This window comes from Neovison vison, chromosome 13, assembly GCF_020171115.1.
Source record: "Neovison vison isolate M4711 chromosome 13, ASM_NN_V1, whole genome shotgun sequence".
Classification (NCBI taxonomy): domain Eukaryota; kingdom Metazoa; phylum Chordata; class Mammalia; order Carnivora; family Mustelidae; genus Neogale; species Neogale vison.
In genome coordinates this window covers 151,930,772-151,950,643 of record NC_058103.1, presented here as the reverse complement: position 1 = coordinate 151,950,643, position 19,872 = coordinate 151,930,772, and the positions used below count along the sequence as shown (strand labels likewise).

At 62.0% G+C, this 19,872-nt stretch overlaps 1 protein-coding gene across 7 annotated transcripts in view; it reads left to right on the top strand.

Moving 5' to 3' along the window:
• TBC1D2B (TBC1 domain family member 2B) overlaps nt 1-19,872 on the top strand; it is a 58,609-nt gene that overhangs the window by 12,491 nt on the left and 26,246 nt on the right. For 4 of the 7 annotated variants that reach the window (XM_044230155.1, XM_044230151.1, XM_044230156.1 and 1 more), the window contains exons 2-3: nt 1,616-1,769; nt 8,308-8,473. The exons of 1 other annotated variant lie outside the window; for it this stretch is intronic. In XM_044230155.1, the coding sequence (XP_044086090.1) occupies nt 1,634-1,769; nt 8,308-8,473 (302 nt within the window). In that variant the 5' untranslated portion in view covers nt 1,616-1,633. Of the gene's footprint in view, nt 1-1,615; nt 1,770-8,307; nt 8,474-12,801; nt 12,824-19,872 lie in introns of those variants that run through there. 2 more of the 7 variants (XM_044230152.1, XM_044230154.1) reach the window with 2 other exon arrangements.

The following is a 19,872-nucleotide window of genomic DNA, read 5'->3' as shown; positions in this document are numbered from 1 at the left end:
GATAGGCTTTAGCACGGACTGGCTTGTGTTCCCAGCCGAGCTGGGGCTCACTGCGGGGCACTCCTGGTGATGGGCTCGTGGAGGTGTTTGGACGTCAGATCGCTTGAGGGTCCTACTTACCCTACTGGAGAAGGGCAGAGGAGGTACAGAAACGTGAGCCGTCAGCCGGACGAGCCAGACCCGTTGTTGGTCCCTAAACAGTGTTGGCATCTCCGTGGTTAAAGATTGGAGACGACATCTTGAGTCCTACAGCCCTGTGGAGGGGCACAGTGGGGTCGCCCCAGGAACCCGATGCCCTTGGCCTCCGTTTCAGGGCCCAAGGCTGCGTCCCACCCCTGGCCTTCTCACCAGCCTCGGCTCCCAGAGTGGACTGCGCTTCCCATCACGGTCCTGCGCAGCTCGAGTGAGCGGCACACAGTGGGAGCGTGACAGGCTTTCGGTTTTCAAGGACGGCGAGAGTCCGAGGCCTCCAGAGGGTTCCGTCCTGTGGTACCCGCCGCATTTCCCGTGCTCTGTGGCCGCGTGCGTCTGGGGCCGCTGCGCTGGGCGGGTCTGGAGATGGACTTCCCGTGGTGAACCCAGACTGAACCTGGGGTGACCGAGAGCTGGTTAGTGATCGTGATCTAATCGGGTCGGGGCGAGGTCGGCCCTCTGCTCCGCACTCTCTCTGTGCAGAGATGCCGAGCGGACACACGGTGCCGGCAGCCGGACTTCCGCGGACAGGCCGCCTGGAGCAGTGGGTGCCGCCCAGCCTCCCAGCCTCTGCCGACGGTCCGGGGCTCTGGGCGCCTGACGGCAGGTTCTGCCCGGCCCCCTGCCTCCCCGCAGACCGTGCCAGCCCCAGAGCCTTCTGCCCGCTGCTCGGGGTGGAGGTCGAGATGCACTCAGAGCCTTCCAGATTTTAAAAAGGGAAGGAGCCTCAGTTAATCATTGCCTTGAGGCGGTTTTCCCTGCCGTACTGACCAGACTTCTGCAACGCGAACAATGGGTCAGACCTTGAAAGCATGTGACGTTCATGTTTGTTCCTGCCTTGGGGAATATGGTGAGAGAGCCTCACGAGGTCTCTAACTGTTCCCCAGCCTGGCTTTCCCCTTTCAACCGGGGATCCTCCTACAAGCACATCTGCCCGGGTGCCCGCCGTGCAGGGACCGTGGGGGCGGTCGCGACACGGCCCGCGGCCCAGCACCCCTCTCGCCACTTGGTCTCATCCACGGGAAAAGTCGTGGCCATCGAACGCGCCCGAGTCCAGCCTGCAGTGCCCGTGGAGGCTCACGGGTGGAAATAGGGTTATTCGACGTGGTGCGCCCAGGACGGCTCCCCGGAGTACACGAGGTGTGAGCTCTCGACAGGCTTTATGCCTGCGCCACGTGCAGGGGCCGCGAGGCCGTCCAGCCGCCCCGAAAGTGCCTGTGGATGGTGTTTCATGGTCCTGGACTTCCAGGACCCGCAGGAGGATCTCTCCCCGGGGCTGAGCTCCCACTGTCCGTGCTGGGTGCTCTGCCGGCTCGTCCCGACGGCGGGTTCTCTGACCTGTGCTTCCCACCACCGCGGTCCACGCACGGGCAGAGCGCGTCCCCCCGTCCCGCCGTAACGCTCTCCCCTTCCGTCCTTGCAGGCCCCTAACCGTCAGCTCATGACCTACTGGCTGCAGGAGCTCCAGCAGAAGCGGTGGGAGTATTGCAGCGGTCTGGACATGGTGAAGGGGGACAGCAGGGCCTCCCCGACCCCCGGGGACTTCTCTAAGGGTCTCGTAGCCAGAGATAACCCAGGTGAGTCACGGGAGGGGGATTCGCGTCCGTTCCCTGCGCACAGCCGTTGGCCGTGGCGGGGCGGCCTGATGCAAGCTCCCACCCAACGTAGCGACCATCCCTTTCCCACGGTGGCGTTCCGTCGCTTCCGGGTGTTTCCCCCAACGGAGTCCTACTCCAGCCTGAGGACGACCTTGGGGGTCGGCCGAGGCCATGCCTGGCTCCCCATGCAGTCGAGAGGCGAGCGTGACCCTGTCCTGCCTGCGTGTGCCCACTGAGGTGACGCCCCCCTGCGTGTTCACAGTCACTTGTTCGCGCTTCGTCCTCGAAGCCTGTGCTCCTGTCGTCTGCCCCCATTTCAGTCTAGATTTGTGGCTTGTCCACGACTCTCGGTAACTCGCAGACGGTCTCCGTGTGGCGATGAGGGGCTTCTTACTCCAGGATCCACAGTGACACGCCCTGACGTCCTCGTGACTGTGGAGCAGCACGTGGCCACTGACCGTCGGGCGGGGGCCGGGGCGGGCCGGGCGCCGGGTTCCTGGCTTCCTCCAGGGAGAGGGCAGGCCGCGGAGGCCTGAAGAAGCCAGGCGTGGGGGCGCACATGCCAGAGTCCAAGGAAGGGGTGAGGTCTGCCCTTCCTGACGCCCGCGCGGCCCTCGGCTCCACGGAGCACGGTCTCCATCGAGTTCCCCGCAAGCCTGGGGACAGCTGCCCGCAGAGCCCCTCCCCTGCAGGCCCCTCGCCCGCGGGCCCCTGCTGCCCTGCTCCCCCCCCGAGTGCTTGCCAGGTCCTGTGGCCTGACCCTGTGGTCAGTGACACGGTGCTGGACGCGCGTCACGGCTGTCCCCGCGCACGGTGACACGGTGCTGGACGCGCGTCACGGCTGTCCCCGCGCACGGTGACACGGTGCTGGACGCGCGTCACGGCTGTCCCCGCGCACGGTGACACGGTGCTGGACGCGCGTCACGGCTGTCCCCGCGCACGGTGACACGGTGCTGGACGCGCGTCATGGCTGTCCCCGCGCACGGTGACACGGTGCTGGACGCGCGTCACGGCTGTCCCCGCGCACGGTGACACGGTGCTGGACGCGCGTCACGGCTGTCCCCGCGCGCGGTCCCGTGACGCCTTCAGCTCATTCTCGGGGACGTCCACGCTGCCGACACGGAGCCGAAGGGCCCTCAGTGTCTGTCACGGTTCCGCTGCGGGTGTGACAGCCGCTGTCCTAGGGTTCGCACCAGAACAGCCTGTGACTCGGTCTCGACCTCGAGACCGACCGAGCGCATTCGTGACGCCCCCGGCCCCTTGGGGTTGGGGGCACCGGTCGGGCCCCTTCCTTTGTTCTTCAGCTGTAGGTATTTATAATCTCCACGCCCAGCGTGGGGCCCGGACTCACGACCTCGAGGGCCAGAGGTCCAGGCTGTAGTTCCCGAGCCCGTGCGCCGGCTCCTTTACTGGGAGCACGGGGTGCGTCTGGGAGACGCAGAGCTACCGCATGTGTTTAGAACTCTGATTTGCATTAAAAATAATCTTCCCGCCCTCTGTCCTCACCGCCCCTGGGTTTGGGACATTCTCATTTTCACCCCGTGCGGTCCCACCAGGGCCCGCAGCCCCTGACGTCGCTGTGGGGGAGGCTCGCGGGAACGACCGCTCCGGGGCCGGCGGCCCACGCGCTGAACGTGCTTCACGCCACCAGGCCGTCGGGAGGGGTGCTGAGCCCCACCGCGCCGCGCCCGGCCTGTCGGTCCGAGCCTGTTTGCTCATCGGCGGGGACGGTCTGGCCGGTGTGGTGCGCATCTGGGCTCTGAGGACTGAGAAGTCACAGCCCGTGTCCTCAAGGACCGTGTGGCCGGGTGAGGGGCCTGGGCCGGTCGGACCGCCGTGACAGGCGGTGAGTCCGGGGCGGCCTCGGGATGCAGAAGGGGCAGCCGATTCGGGAGTCCGGCTCCGTGAGAGGCCAGCAAAGCTGGGTGGGTGGTCAGGGCCCGGACCCGGGGGCATCACAGACGAGAGAGAGCAGGGTGAGGGACAGGTCGGACGGGCCGAGTGCGGGGGACGGGACTGGTGGGCGGGACGGGACTGGGGTCCCGCTCGAAGCCATGGTGGCCGCAGCCCTGGCAGGGGGCGGGGCCAGGGTGCTGGAAGAGTTGGAGGGTTTGGAGGTGGGTCAGAAGGGAGGGAGGGGAGGCCCAGGGCAGGGGCTGCAGCGGGAACGAGCCGTCCATGCCTCACGCTGCTGCTGCGACGGGCGGAAGGCAGACCCGTTACCTGTGGAAGTGTCGCTCTGAGTCGGCGAGGGTCGCCTTGGGGTCGTCGGTGGGCGGCCTGGCTCACAGGGCTGTGTCTGTCTCGGGAAGCGCTGTCCGTGGCTGGCCGAGCCGTTTCTGTTCACGGGCCTCATGGGGCAGTTCTCTGTGCCTGCTGCGGTGCCACGGGGGGCGGACGGGAGGCGGATCTGCGGGGGTCCCTGGCCTCCTCCTCCTCACTGGCCAGTGCGGCGTGGCTGTCCCCAGCCCGGAGGGAGCGGGAGAGGCCGGGCTCTGAGCTGAGCCCATGGCCACGTCCCCACCAGCGTCTGTGAGGAAGGAAAGGCTGTGGGGAGCCCTGAGCAGCACGTCACCCACTGGCCTCCAGAACGTTCCTTCTCCAGAGTTCAGCGCTCTGTGTCTCGTGCCTGCAGCTGACGTTCGCAAGGCTGCACAGGAGGGGTGGCTTGGCTGTGTCCCTCTCCTCCACCTGCCCGCAGCCCGGCCCCCGCAGGATCGCCGTGCCGCACACACGGACTCCGTGCATCTGGGCACTGGGGTGGTGAAGACCCCGTTTCCACACGAAGGAGGACTTGGCAAGGACGAAAGGCAGCGATCAAAGCCCTTCCCAGCTGCTGGGCACGAGGCAGCCAGACCCGCAGGAAGCCGGCGCAGGAGGCCGAGGGCCCGGTTCCAGGAGCCGCACAGAGCTCCTTCTGTCGCGCTCACTTCCCGTGCAGACTGATGGCGAACTGCAGGGTGACCACACCTTGTCTCGAGGCTCTGGCAAGTCCGGGCCCACGGGGCACACCAGCGCCCAGACACCTGGCTGAGAAAACGACAGCACGGCCGGTTTGAGGGGAGACATGCACTTCCTTCTGGGGCCAGGAGCGGTCAGTGCAGGGACTGCGGGTCAGAGGGAAGACCCACGTGGGGCGGGATGCAGACCTGTCACCCCGTGAGCTGATCAGAGAGGCTGTTCCTCTCCGTGACCTGCTTGGAAGCGTAAGTCGCGGTGACTCGCGTGGTGCCCGGGAGGCAGCCGATCCCAGTGGGGAGAGCTCACGGGACGGGAGCACGTAGCCCATCTGTGAACAGACGCCGTCTGGCCTCACATCAGGCCGGGAAAGGGAGTGCGTGTGTCGGGGAGTGGCTTCCAGTTGTGCCTGGAAGGGGCCTCCTTGGAGCCTGCTGATGGACAGAGGGGCGGGGGCGCGAGCGAGCTGGTCAGGGGAGCCGTGGGCAGGGGGGGTGCGGACCAGCTGGGTTGGCGCTGGCGCCCAGGCTGGGGTCTGAGCAGATTGCAGAAGGTGGGGAGTGGCGCAGGCAGGAGAGGGAAGTCGTCTGCCAGGTGTGGTGCCCACGTCAACTCTGGGGTCTCTCAAAGGGAGGTGACAGAGAGGCAGGTCAGAAGGGAGACACGTGGGCTTTCTGGGGAGGTCCAGGGCCTCCCACCCTGGTCCCTCGTCAGTCCGTCTTTTATTCGTCTGTGGTCCAGGTCCCCAGTGCACGGCAGCCCCTGTTTCCTGCTGGTCACGAGGCTTATGCCCGGGGTGGAACCAGCCAGGCCGGATGCGTGGACCGGCCCGCTGGGGGCCCAGGGAGCCCCTCCTTTTTGGCACTTGAGGACACATACTGCCCTTAGCTGACCACAGCTCTGACCGCTGCGTCACGATCTGGGTTAAAACTCACTCTGGTAAAGGGGAGAGAAGCATTTTCCTGCCCAGCCCGCGCTGTCCTCCAGCTCCCAGAGAGCCCCCTCTGCTGCCGTGTTCTGTGCCACCTGTGGGAGTGGCCGTCTCCCGTGGCCTTTCCCCTTGTGTGGACGACCCGGCGTCCTGGCTGCGATGCAGCAGCGGTGAGGAGGGGAGCCCTGCGGTCAGGACGCGTCCAAGTTGCCAGGTTTGCAGATGCTGGAAAGAGCAGAGAACAGAGGCCAGAAGCCTTCAGCGCGGCTCCCGCGACCAGAGCTGGGGGATCCGGTGGCTGCCGGCCGTGACCTAGTTTACGTCCCCCTCCCGGCGGCTCCCAAATGCTGGTGCGCGGATGCTGCGGGGGGAGGGCAAGCCTGACGCTGTCCTTAATTAAGGAAATCTCACACACTCCTGCAAAAACCGAAGACGACGCAAAATGATAGTCGTACCAAAACTGGGAAATTGCTTCTTTTTCACGTGGAATAATTACTTTCAGAGACGGTGTGTTCCGCCGGTATCGTCCCGGGCCTCCGGGCCCTTGTCTGCAGCCGGCCCCTGTGGCTCGTGCTCCTTCGGAAGCGTTTCCAGTGTGTGTTGGGGGGAGAGGGTCCCAGGGCCTGGGGTTCTCTGGGCAGGAGGTGCTTTCCAGGAAGGTTGGGAGTCTGTGCCCGCAGCAGGGCCCCCGGCCGCGCAGGAGAGGCTGCAGTCGGGAGCCGGGCGCCGCGTGTACGTCCTGGCCCGGCCTGTGGGTCTTCGCTGCGAGCTCTGGGAAGACCGGCCCTCGGCCTCCTGAGCTCGGCTGCTGCCGTTTCCCGAAGGAACGGGGGTGCCCCTCGTGGGCCACCGCCTGGTGCAGTCCCCGACCCTGGGCGGTGCGGTCGGGGCACCTGCCGTGCGGGGTTTGTCTCCCGAGGGCCAGGGGGCTGGACCGGGTTCACAGTGTTTGACCTCGTTTTGTGTGTACTGGAGTCCTTCGCAGGTGGGACCTCGGGGACTCCCGTCTGACGGAGGACAGAGAAGCTGCTGTGGGTGGCGGCTCGGGCGGGTCCCCCCTCCGCTCCCTCGAGGTCCCTGCGGCGCCTCCAGAACCCCAGGCTCCAGGTGCCGCGGCTCCCTGCTCCTGCGTGACCTTCTGTTCTCGCGTGTGTCCGTCCCAGACGTGTTCTTGTTGGCCGTGCACCGCGCACGCCGTGCTCACCGGCGGTGCTGACTCGAGCCGAGAACCGGGAAACCGTGCTGAGGCGTGGCTCTGGCCTCCGTCGCTGAGTCTTACAACCCGCTGCCCGCCCCCGTTCTTGTGTCCCCAGCGCCCCTCCTGCTTGTCCCTCTCAGGGGCCCGCTCTGGGGCTGCATTCGAGTCCTCCCGACGGATACACGGTCCCCACGGCCTCCCGCCCCGTGCTTTCCCACGGGTTCTCCGAGCCCTTCCCACGCTACCCAGTCGCTTAGTGTCCCGCCTGTGTGGCGGGCGCCCGTGGTTGGGGTCGGTCTCCCTGCCAGCCCTCTGTGGACGCCCTCCTGAGCCGCTCAGATCCGGTTCCTCCCGCGAGAAGCCGCGTCTTCCTGGGTGTCCGTGCTCAGGCTGCTCCTGGTTTTGCCTCTGAGCGAGCGAGGGTCGCTGCTGCCGGAGGAGAGGCTCTTTGTGACGGGCAGGGGCACGGGGAGCGCAGGCTGTCCTCTGTCTACAAACATCCCTGCCCTCGGAGAGAGGAGGACACCACCACGGAGAATGCAGAGTATTTGCAGTTGGGGACGGTTTTCAGAACATTAAAAGAAGTTCTGCTATAGGGATTTTTATGCAAAGAGAAAACCTGTAACATTGCCCCACATTTCCTGGGTGACTCCCAGAATTCCTGCTTCATGGGCCCTCCTGGGTTCCCTGGACACCCCGACTCACTTTCTGGTTTTTATTTTTTTTTTTTAATTTTATTTATTTATTTGACAGAGAGAGATCACAAGTAGGCAGAGAGGCAGGCAGAGAGAGAGAGGGAAGCAGGCTCCCTGCTGAGCAGAGAGCCCGAAGTGGGGCTCGATCCCAGGACCCTGAGATCATGACCTGAGCCGAAGGCAGAGGCTTTAACCCACTGAGCCACCCAGGTGCCCCCACTTTCTGGTATTTTGAAGGAAATCCTGCACACCAACTGTTTCAACCTTCAGTATTTCAAAAGCTCTACTGAGATTTGATCACCTCTTAGAGCCCGTGTTCCTATGACCTTTCTGAGCTGCTGCTCTGGGACGTGCCAGCTTGCTTCCTCGGGTTGCCACCACCAGTATTAGCACGTGTGTGCAGGACACTCCCCCCTGCCCGTTTTCTTAGAGGCAGTGTCCGTGGTCGGTCTGATGGGCACTTTGTGTTTCTGCGAAATGGTGGATGCCGGGAGTCGGCTCTCATCGGCTCAGGCGAGTGGACCTTGGTCACAGTTTCCTGCCTCTGCTCATCTGTGAGACCGCACAGGGGACCTGGTCCCTCCCAGCCACGTCACAGACATGGAAGGGCCTTCGGTGACTGAAGCCACCATGGTTTCTGTCCCGTGGCCAGTGGCGCACGGGTCCGTGTCTCACGTGGGACGGGGAGTTCCGTGTGGAAGGGTGGAGGCTGACCTCTGTTTGCCTGTGTTTCAGATGTCGTTGGCACACATCCGGATGCTTCTGCAGAGAAAGCCAGAAACGTCCTCGCTGTGGAAGCCTCCCCCGGAGAGCTGGTAGGAGAAGCAGCAGCTCACCAGCCGGCCCCCGGGCACCCAAATTCCATTAATTTCTCTTTCAAACAGTGGGGCACTGAGCTCAAGTGAGTCTTTGGAAAGCGGCGTCTAAAACTGAACGTGGGTGTGTGATAACATGTCATGATTGTGAAAGCGCCTGCGCCTGCCGCTGGCCCGGTCCCCTCGGGCACGGGGGCATTTCCTCAGCGTGTGCAGAGCGTGTGCTGCACAGCTCGCCCTGCGCCAGACGTGCCCACGCGGTGGGTTTCTGCTCGCTCGGCTCTGTGAACCGGGTCGCGCGGTCGGCAGGCTGCAGAAACAGAAACCGGCCCGGAAGAGCTCGTCCGAGGTCAGGAGGCCCCCGGGCCGCTGAGTCGGCGCAGCTTCCCCGGGACAGCCCCCTGTCCCCGCCCCGGGGCTGCTCCAGCCGGTGGTGCAGACATCTGCCCTCGGCGGGTGTGCGAGCGGGGGGCGGGGTGCAAGGCGGGTGTGTGTGTGTGTGTGTGTGAGTGTGTAAGACTTTGTTGAGATAGAATTCACGTATGTGCCGTTCGCCCATTTAAAACGTGCGGTTCAGCACTTTTTAGTACTCGTGGCCAAATGGCCGTCACTGCCACCAATTTTAGGAACTTTCATCCCGAACTGACCCCAACAGAAACCCTCGTACCCGCAACCCCTTCCCGCTTCCCAGCCGCCCTCAGTGACCCCCGATGGCCCCTGTCTCCGCGGGTCTGCCCGTCCTGTGCATCCCCTTGCGGACAGGTGCCCGGCTCCGTCCCCCAGTCCCGTGCTTGTGGGCCCTGACCCTGCGCTGGCGGCTGCATGCGCCCCGGGGCCGGTCCGGCGGAGAGACTCTGTTCCGTGCGCAGAGCACACTCTGTCCGACCTGCCGTGGAGGCGTGCTGTGGCTTCCGCGGCGTGGCCGTCGGGAGTGGCGCAGCTGCCTGCCAGCGCTGGACGGGGTCTGGGGACGTGTTTCCGTTTCTCCTGGGTCCGTGCTCCGGTGGCCCTACCGGGCTGGGCGGTAAGTCTGCGTGACCTGCGGGGACCTGCCTGCCATTCTGGACGCAGCGCATGAGGCGTCCCCAGCAGCGCGGCTGGAGGTTCAGGGCCCCCCCACGCCCTCCCTGGGGCTGGCGGTCCCCCGTCTTGCGGCCCTCGCCATCCGCACTGGGGAGCGGGACTCTTGCGGTGGGGATTTGCGTTCCCCAGTGACTCAGGATCCTGAGCGACTTCTTGTGTGCGGACGGCCGTTTGTAGATCCTTGGGGAGGCCTCTCTCAGACCCTTTGTCTGCTTCTTAGTATCTTGGAGGGATTCACATGCTGACAGGCGCGGAACTACCTTGTTCTTTAATTTTCTATTTTTATTCTCGGGGGGGGAGAGCGGGGCGCCGGTGGGGAGCGGCGGAGGGAGGGAGACTCTCAAGCAGAGTCCAGGCTCAGTGCAGAGTCTCCCACGGGGCTCGATCCACGACCCCGAGATCACGACTTGAGCCAGAGTCGAGTCGGATGCTTAACTGGCCGAGCCACCCAGACACCCCCAATTTTTTCCCCAATATTCCCTTTTTTAGAGCAGTTTCAGGGTTACGCCGAGTTGAGGGCGTGATGGAGAGTTTTCACACACCCCCGCCCCCACACGTGTCCCACGCCCGTGGTCACCGGATGCGTACGTTTCACCGAGGACGAGCCTGCGCTGACGCGTCGTCCTGACCCGAGTCCGTTGCGCACGTCAGGGTCACGCTTGCCGTCCCCGGATCCGGACGCGGGTGTGCCGACGTGTGTCTATCACAGCATCATGCGGAGGATTTTCCCGGCCCCAGAACCCCTCCACGCTCTGCTCACTTCTCTCCCTCCCAGCCCGGCCCCGCCGCGGCCCGCTCAGCGGTTCGTTGTCTCCATGGGTTTGCTTTCTCCAGAAGGTCCGTTTTGTTGGAGCCTAGAACGCTGCTTTTCCCGTCGGTTTCTCCCAGTTGGTGACACGCACGCGAGGTTCCTCCCTGTCTTTCCGGCATGAGACCTCGTCTGTCTCTCATGCTGAATGGTCCCTCGTGGAGATGTGGGGCCGTGAGTCCGGTCACCCTCCGAAGGGCGTCCTCGGAGCTCCCAAGTTTGGCGGTTACGGGGCCGCCAGGGACATCCGCGCACGGGTTTCCGTGTGGCCGAGGTCCTCGACTCCTCGGGTCGATGCCAAGGCGTGCGGCAGCCGGGCGGCACGTGAGCGTGAGCGGCTGTCGGAGGCCACCCAGCTGCCTGGCAAAGCGCCCGGCGGGGTTGCGTTCCCGCCGCCCATGGGGGAGGGTCTCGGCGCCGGTTTCCTTGCCCACACGTGGCTCCTGGGGTTCGGGTTCTGGCTGTTCCACAAGGCGTGTGGCCGGGGTGGGGGTCACTGATGTCTTCATCCGCGTTTCCCCGAGGGCCTGTGACGTGGAGCATCTTTCCTCTCTGGGGGGTGCCTGTTAAGGTCTTCGGACCACTTTTTTGTTCTTTTTAATTTCTTTCTTTAAATTCAATGAATTTACTTATAAATTAAGTTAACTTGCCTATATATTCAAATAATTTACAGTTAGAGTTTCGGGGGGGGTCTGTGACTCCTCCGTCCTGTGGACCCAGTCTTCGGCCGGCGTGGTGACTGGGTTGGGTGCTCACTGAGTTGTGAGAGCTCTTCGTGTACTTTGGATGACGGTCCTTTGTCAGGTGTGCCTTTTGCAAATATTGGCTCCCAGTCTGTGGCTTGGGTGCAGTTGGACGCAATTCTTTCGATACTGTCTTTCCAGAGCAGAACGTTTTAGTTGCCGTGAAGTCCCGTTGACCGTTATTTCTTCCGATAACGTTGTATTTGGTGTCGGATCTAAAAAGGCATCACGGCGCTCAAGACCATCTAGGGCTTCTCCCGTGTGACCTTCTGGAGTCTCAGTTCCGCGTCTTACATTTTGGTCTGTGACGCATTTGAGGGGGTCGTTGTGAGGAGCGGAAGGCCTGGGTCTCGACCCCGCCTGGGCGTGTGCGCGTCGGGCTGTTCTAGCGACACGTGCGGAGGAGGCTGCCTCTGCCCTTTGTCCGGGATCAGTGGGCCGTGCTGACCGGGCTGTGTCCCTGAGCTCTCTCTTCCGTCCCGTGCGCGTATTAGCTCTCTCTCCGCCGTCACCCTGGCTCGAGGACCGTAGGGTTACACCGTCTTGAGGTCTGCAGCGTCGCCCTCTGGCTTTCTCTTCCCCGTCGACATTGTGCTGGCTGTCCGGGGTCTCCTGCCTCCCCGTGTGCATCTAGACTCGGTTTGTCGACATCCAGAGGACACTCAGCTGCGATTCCGACTGGGCTGGCGTGGAATCTGGGATCCGTTTTGGAGGAACTGGTACCCTGACGATGTTAAGTCTTCCTACCCATGACCGTGGAGTGTGCGTCCATTACTCTGTTCTCTGACTCCAGTCCTCAGTTTCGTGGCAGTCCTCACGTGGACCTCACACGTGCGTGCACACACGCACACACCCCCATACTCCCTGCTCAGGCGTGCTCAGGTGAGTCATACTGTTTTTATTTTTTTAGAAAAAAATTTTTTTAAAGATTTTATTTATTTATTTGAGAAGGAATGAGTGAGCGAGAGCATGAGAGGGAGAAGGTCAGAGGGAGAAGCCGACTCCCCGTGCAGGTGGGAGCCCGATGCGGGACTCAGTCCTGGAAGTCCGGGGTCGTGACCTGAGCCGAAGGCAGTGGCCCAACCAACGGAGCCGCGCAGGCGCCCGAGTCGTACTGTTTTTAATCTCAGGTGCCACCTGTTTGCTGTTGGTCTGCAGGAGAACGCAGGCGGTGAACCTCGTCTCCGGCCACGTTGCTGTGATTGCTCATTGATTCGGGAGTTTTTGTTTATTCTTTCAGAGTTTGTTTAAGATGACGTGGTCATCTATATAAAAAGACAGCTGCGTCTTTCTTCCCTATTTGTACACCTTTATTTATTTTTTTTTAAAGATTTTATTTATTTATTAGAGAGAGAGAGAGAGAGAGAGCGAGCACAGGCAGACAGAGAGGCAGGCAGAGGCAGAGGGAGAAGCAGGCTCCCTGCCAAGCAAGGAGCCCGATGCGGGACTCGATCCCAGGACGCTGGGATCATGACCTGAGCCGAAGGCAGCCGCTTAACCAACTGCGCCACCCAGGCGTCCCATTTGTACACCTTTAATTTCTTTTTCTTGCCTTGTTACGTGAGCACGGATTTCCGGCACAGTGTTGGGCAGGAGCGGTAAGAGGAGACGTCCCTGCGCTGGACCTCGCCTTCGTGTTGCTGGGACAGCTTTGAGTTTCTCACCGTTACGGAGGATGTTGGCTGTAGGGTTTCTGTAGATAGCCCTTACCACATGGACAAAGTTCCCTCCCTCCCTGGTTTACCGGGACTTTTTATCACGCGCAGGAGCTGCGCTTTGTCACGCTTTTCCTGCATCTATTGGTATGAACCTATTACGTGATTTATTTTTAGTCCTTAGTTACGTTAATGAGTTTTCAAATGTTGAGCGCGTCTCGCGTGGCTGGGATGAGTCTGCCCGGGTGTGGGCGTCCTTCTCTTTATATGTTGTTGGATTGGATTTGCTCGTGTTTCGTGGAGGATTTTCACATTCGTGTTCCCGACAGGCATTACCTGTGGTTTTCTTTTAATGTCTTTTTGTGGGTTTGGTGCCCGGGGAGTCCTGGCCTCGCGGGTGAGTTAGGAGGTACCCTCTCTGCTTCCGTCCTCTGGCAGGGAGTGGACAGCACGGGCGTAATCTCTTCCTTAAATGGTGGGTACAGCTCACCCGCGGACCCATCTGGGCCTGGTGTCTCCCGTCGGAAGGTTGGGATTGAGTCCTATTTGTAACAGATACAGCCCACTCAGGTCGTTTTTTCCTTGTGTGAATTTTGGCAGATTGTGTCTTTCAAGAAGCTGGTCCATTTCATCTAAGTTATCACATTTGTGTTATAGAATTTCTGTTTTTATGTTTCTGTGGGATCTGTAGCCACGTCCCCCCGTGTTATATCTGATCTTGGTACTTTGTGTTTTCTCTCTCTTTTCCCAGCCTGACGAGAGGCTTGTTGAACTAATGCATATTTTCAAAGGACCAGTTTTCATTTCATTGATTTTTTTTTCTCTTTTGTGTTGACAATTTCATTGGTTTCTGCTCTAATTATTATTTCTTTTCCTTCTGATTTTTGGATTTGGTTTGTCCTCTTAAAAAAAGTTTCTTGAGGTGGAAACATAGATTATTGATCTTAGGGGCACCCGGGTGGCTCAGTCATTAAATGTCTGCCTTCGGCTCAGGTCATGATCTCAGGGTCCTGGGATCGAGCCCCGCATCGGGCTCTCTGCTCAGCGGGGAGCCTGCTTCCTCCTCTGCAGCTCCCCCTGCTTGTGTTCCCTCTTTCGCTGTCTCTCTCTGTCAAAAATAAACAAAATCTTTAAAAAAATATATTGCTTTCTGATCTTTCTTCCTTTCCACTGTGTGCACTCAGGGTTACACACGTCCCCTGGAGCACCGCTTTGGCTGTGTCCCACCTTTGATAAATTGCATTCTCGCTTTCATTTAGTTTAAAACATTATAAAATGTATCTTGAAATTTCTTCTTTGACCTGTGTGGTTTTTTTTTTTTTTTTTAAGAAGTGTGTTGTTTATTCACGTATTTGGGGATTTTCATTAATGTTTCTGTTACTGATTTCTAGTTCAGTCCCACTGTGGTCTGAGGACAGGCATAGGGTTTCTGTTCTGTGTAATTTGTTGGGCTGTGTTTTGTGGCTCAGAACGTGGTCTCTTCCCCACGAGCTCAAGAGGAGTGTGCATTCCGTCGTCACAGTCGGCTGCACGTCCGTGACGTCCAGCTGGTGGGTGGCCGTCGGCGTCAGCGAGGGCCCTACTGGTTTTCTGCCTGCTGGGTCCTCTCCTTTCTGGGTTAGGGATTTGAAGGCTCAGACTACCGTAGTCGGTCTTCTGGGGCTGCGGTTTTACCAGCACTCTGCCGGTAGGGTGTGTGCCCTGAGAGGCGCATGTCCTTGGAGGGTTGACCTTTGCTCATTGTGAAATGCCTTCTTCATCCTCCCGACTTCCCTCACTTTGAAGTCCGCCCCAGGACGCGGATAGCTGCTCCTGCTTTCGTTTGATCCGCATCACTAGGACGCCGCGTTTCTCTCCCTTTGCGTCTCATCCGTCCGTGCGCGTGTGTGAAGTGGTTCCTGGAGACGCACCCCCTCTGGTCCCGACCACCTCCGTCTTAACTGGCGCACGTGGGCCTCTGGCGTGCGGGTGACTCTCGGAGCGGTTAGATCAACGTATCACTGTTTTCTGTTTGTGGCCCTTTTCTTTGTTCCTGGTTTATCTCTCCCACTCGTCCTGCCTCCTGTGGTTTTCTTTTATTTTTAAGTAACCTCCCCGCCCAGCACGGGGCTGGAAGTTACGACCCTGTGATTGAGTCACGTGCTGAGCGGCAGAGCCACGGGGCGTCCTTGCCTCTTGAGGTTTTCATCGGGCGTTTTACATGGTTTCGTTTTCTCTCCTTCCTTAGCATGTCCCTTATACTTCCTTTTTAGCTGTTTCTTTTTTTTTTTTTTAAGCGGTTGCTCTGGAGTTTGCAACACGCATTTCCTGCTAATCCAATTCCCTTTAAAATCACCGCGTGCTGCGCCACAGGTGGGTGCCTCCTAATAGCGCGGCGGTGCCAGCCGCTGCCCCCGTCCCGGGGTCGCTGCCGTGGTGCATGGCGGGGGCGCGGGGGCGCGGGGGCGCACGCACACACAGAAGCCGGCGCACCGATGGCGTTACTGTCTGGAAGAAGCTGTTGCCGCTAGAGCAGTTGGAACGGAAGAGGGAAGGTCTGGGTTTCACTCTCCCCGTCCGCCGTCCTGGCCCCTCCTTTCTCTTTCTCGCTCGCTCCGAGTCCCTCGTCTGGACGGCGTCTTTCTGTCTGCGGAGGGCAGCGGGTGTCCGCAGGGCCGCCGGCCACAAGCTCCCTCCCTGTTTCTCCGGGGAAGCCCGACCCGCGGAGTGAGGAGCCCGGCACGGCGGAGCACGGGGATCGTTCTCTCCCTCCGCTCCCGTCTCCCTGGCCGCCGGCCGAGATGAGGATGACGGTCTTAGCTCTGCTGGGCACGTGTTTTCTGGGACGTCTCTCCGGATCTCCTCTAAATCTGTGATCCTCCCTCACGTGGGCCGGGCGTGCCAGGGTGAGGGGGTTTGGCAAACTGTTTCGCTTGGTGCTCCCTGAGCTTCGTGGAGCCGTGGTTGATGCCTGACAGTCATTTGGGGAAATAACCCCCAGATTCAAGTATTTATTGTGCTGCCTCTGGAGGACTGTCAGGTCTGTGCTCTCCCGAGTCTGTCCCTCAGCCTGTCCGATCACCACTGGGCCCAGCGGGCGCTTCTCCTTTGTCTTGCAGTGGTTTGTTTTTTTTAATCTGTCGTTTTTTTTCAGTTCTTTCTTGGGGTCTCCGTCTCTGTTTATGTCGTGCATCTGACCTTGCGAGCTGACGCTTGATCCCTTAGGGCCCGGAGCACGTGAGTCGGGATTGTTCGACGTTCCGGCCCGATGTTCCGCGTTCCTGGCCCGAAGTTCCGCGTTCCTGGCCCGAAGTTCCGCATCCCCACCTGGTCTGGTTCTGCCGCCGCCTGTGCTCTCTCCACGCCATGCTGGCTGGCCTCGTCTCCTTCCTCAAGGGCTGGACAGGATGCACTGGGAGAAGGAAAGGCCACAGACCAGCCTCCGGAGCAGGGGTGGGGAGGTGGGGAGGCAAGGGTGCTTTGTTCTGTGATGGGTGAGCCCCACTGCTGTCTGTACCCCCACAAGGGTTTCTGTCTTTTCCCTCCTTCGTAGGCAGCCAGGATGGAAGAGGGGCCAGTGCTGGGGTCCCTGGGCCCAGGTCAGTGAGGCTCTGGCTAACAGGGTCCCCCGAGGGCAGGCCTTGTTAAGAGCAGGGTGCGCTGGAGAATTTACAGCTACTTCTTTCCCGTCTCCTTGCCGGAATCCCGAGGGGACTTTTCCCCATGTTCTCAGGGGGAACCTGGTTGAGCTCCTGGAGGTTAACCTCACAGCACCTTGGGGGCCTCTGGCATCCGGTGCCCCAGGGCTGCTGCCCTCGGGGAGGCTCTGCCCGAGCCTCTGGCGACCGCCCATTACAGCTTGGGATCCCAGCCCGCGCTGGCGTGCTTCCGAGTCCCCTGCAGGAAGCCGAGCCTCCGCATTGTCCTGCCTGGCTCTCCCGTCCTGGGGACGGCCGTTTGCCCCATGTCCCTGTCCGCTGTGGGTCCGAGGGGAGGTGTTGGCTTTGCCGTTCAGCTCGCCGCTTGCCGCTGGGCTGCCGCGGCCGCTCCCACGCCCCTCCCACGGGACGGAACCGGAGCGCCCTGCTGGCTTCTCCCGGCTGAGCTGCGGAGTTCTCCGCGTCGCCGTGTTCGAGACAACCATGGTGGCGGCCGCGGAGCCCCGGGCACTCGGCATGGTGGGTGCTGTGGGGGCGCGGCCGGGGCTCCCTGCTTCGCCGCGGGCCGCCGGCTGGATACAGTGGGCCAACTGCTCCCACGGGGTCTTGGGTGGGGGCGGCCACGGGAACCGCGCGCATGCGGGGGACACTGTTTCCCACGGCAGCCCGTTCTCCCTTTGCCTTCTGGTCGGGTTCAGTAAACCAAGAAGCTCATACGTGTCGGTGGTAAAAACACGGCCGCCGTGTGCAGGGAAGCCGAGTGGGGTGTAGGGGTCACCCCTGCCCACCGCAGACTCGCCCCTGCTCGTCGGGTCGTCCACTCTCCACGTCCTGTTCTTCTCTGCCGGGGCCCCCCACGTCGGAAGCAGCACTGGTCCTCCTCCGCCTGCGGGCGTCTCCTCGGTCCGACGACAGTCTGTCTCATAGGCCTCTGCGTCCCCGTATTCTGACCCCGGAGGCCCTGTGTGCGGCCACGGGACCCTTGCTCCCCAGGACCGCTGGCCCCTGACACGTCCTGCTCAAACCGCTTGCAGCAGGTGCGGAGCGCGGACTCTGGAGATTGTGGGAGCCTCCAGGACGCCGTCTCTCCCTGCGACGGGCTACGCAGCGGAGGCTTCGAGCGGGAAGGTGACGTGCCCAGGGCCCTGGCAGGGTGCGACAGAGCAACAAGACTCCTGGGGTCCCTTGGCTGGAGCCCAGCACCCCCCATGCCATCCATCGTAAGAACATAATTGGGAAACTGTTGATTTGCCGGATTTTTATGTTGTTCTGTCGGCAAAACGGTAAGCCCGTGTGAAAAATTAGTTGAACACTTGGGGGAAATTGGATAAAATGGGGTGACTCCAAAAAATTGCCCCCAGGACATGGGCGACACACGCAGGGAGAAGTTGTGAGCAACCTACAGACTCTGTAGGGGGATTATTTCCCAACCCTAAGTCCAGGGTCCACTTTTAAAAGAAGCCAAACAGGTTTGGACAAATGAGGTGACGTCCTGAGGTACGGCTGGCCCGGGAGGGGCGCCAGGGAGCGGGGTCAACAGCTGGACTCGGGGCCGGGGCCGTGGCCCCAGTAACTGCAGAGGCGCCCACGCTGGTGAGCAGGGTGTGGTTTCCTGCTTTTACCAGCCTTTCCGCTAACCCACCGGCGTCCGGCCCCCTCAGGTGAGAGAGGCCCGTGCTCCCAGGAAGCTCAGCCTGGTCTGCGTGCGGGGGCGGGCTCGGGGCTGGAGGCAGGTGTGTGTGGGCAAAGGGGGAGGCAAGTGCCCCAGAGCTCTTGAGGGGCCTGGGCGGGACGGGTGTGCGTGGAGGAGTGTGGCGGCCCCCATGACCTGTGCCCTGTGCCTCTGCGGGCCTGGAGTCTGGGCCCTCTGGTGGGCGCCAAGCTCGGCCTGCTGCATGACCACAGGGCCCGGCCGTCCCTCCGTGCAGGGCTGGTCCCGCCCCGGCCGCTGCTCTGTGCAGGAGGCCCTGTGTGCTGAGCTGGCGACCGAACCTGTCTGAGCTCTGAGTTCTCCGGTAGAAAACCAGGCTGCGTGCACACGACGTGTGAATGACTCCCACACACTGGGTGTGAGGGCTGAGGTCATGACCAGGAGCTGCCCAGCTCGGTGCTGGCTCCCCGTGGGCTGGTCTGCAGATGTAGCTGCCGCAGACGTGACCGTGTCTGCAGAGACCGTGGGCGCAGCGGAGCTTCCCGTCGGGGAGCTGGCGGCAGCGGAGACCAAGCTGGCCAGCAGCACCTGCCCGTCCTGCCGGCCGGCCTCCAACAGGTGTCCCCCCTGCCCTCCTGCAAGCCCTTCCATCTCTTGCCCGCAGGCCGTGGGCATAGTGAGTTGTGTGCGCGGCTGGCCATCCTGGGCGCCGTTGCTGTCTCCCTGGCTGGGACCGCGCCCCCAGACGTTTGGGGAATGTGGGGAGGCCGCGCCGGAGCTGGGACATGTGTATCTGGGGTCTATGTCTATCTGTGGGCAGATATGTCTATCTGTGGGCACAGCTCGGTCTGTGCAGAAAGACGTGCCACAGCCTCAGCACAGGACTTGGAAAAATAGCCTACAAACCCCTCGTGTGCATGAGCGTGGTGTGGGGTGCGGTGTTGGCAGGGTGGGGGCCGGCGGCCCCGGGGCGCGTGAGGGCCTGCCCGGCACACCCGTCTCCCCACCTCAGCTGGCCCCGCACTACAAGGGCCACCCCCAGAGGTCCTGCGCCCCGGAGGTCCCCCACCCTGTGAGGCCGCACCGCGGCCCCGAGAGGAGCCGCAGACCATTAGGCCTGAGCGGAGAGTGTGCTCAGGCACCCAGCACATGTGGGACGCGACCTGAGGACACCACGGCCTTGTCTGGGCCACCAAGGGCATGACAGGCCGTGCCTCCTGTTGTGTCTGGAGTTGGGGGCTGGCAGGGGGACCCCGTGTGCACCGTGTCCCTGTTGCAGACCCTCCTGTTGCAGAGACCCGAATCCATCCTTCCCGCTGCCACAGGCCTTTCAGAAGCTCCTCCTTGCCGGTGGCTGAAGGCCGTGCTCTGGGCCTGGCCATCGAGGTCCCGTGGGCTCAGCCGTGTGGCCGGCCTGCTTGGCTCCCTTAGTTGTTCAAACGTTGTCCCCCTGGGCCCTGCCTTGCCCTCCCTCTGCCGGGCGAGTCCTGCCACATCTCTCTGCGTTCTGGCCCGTTGCCCACCTCCCGCGCGAGCCCGTGTGTCCCCAGCAGGTCACGCAGCCCCGGGCGCGTGCTGGGAAGGTCTGACCAGGGGAAGGCCTGGCTCCTGCCGTGCCCCGGGGAGCGGCCCTCAGCGCCCACCTATCTGCACCTGTGCCGTGCGGTCCTGCCGGGCCGGCCAGTGCTTGTGGGGCCACCGTCCCGCTCGGCCGCCTGGGACATTTGCTTCCCATGCAGCGTCCCGTCCCCTCTTTGCCCAGAGATCCACAGCCTCTTGTGTGTAACGTGTGCTGCTGGGAAGCGCGTGAAACCCGGACAGAGCGTCACGGAGTGTCGGTGTTAATCAAATGGTGCTTTCGGGTGCGAGACGACATGCCCGGCCCTTGGAGCTGACCTCGTGACTCC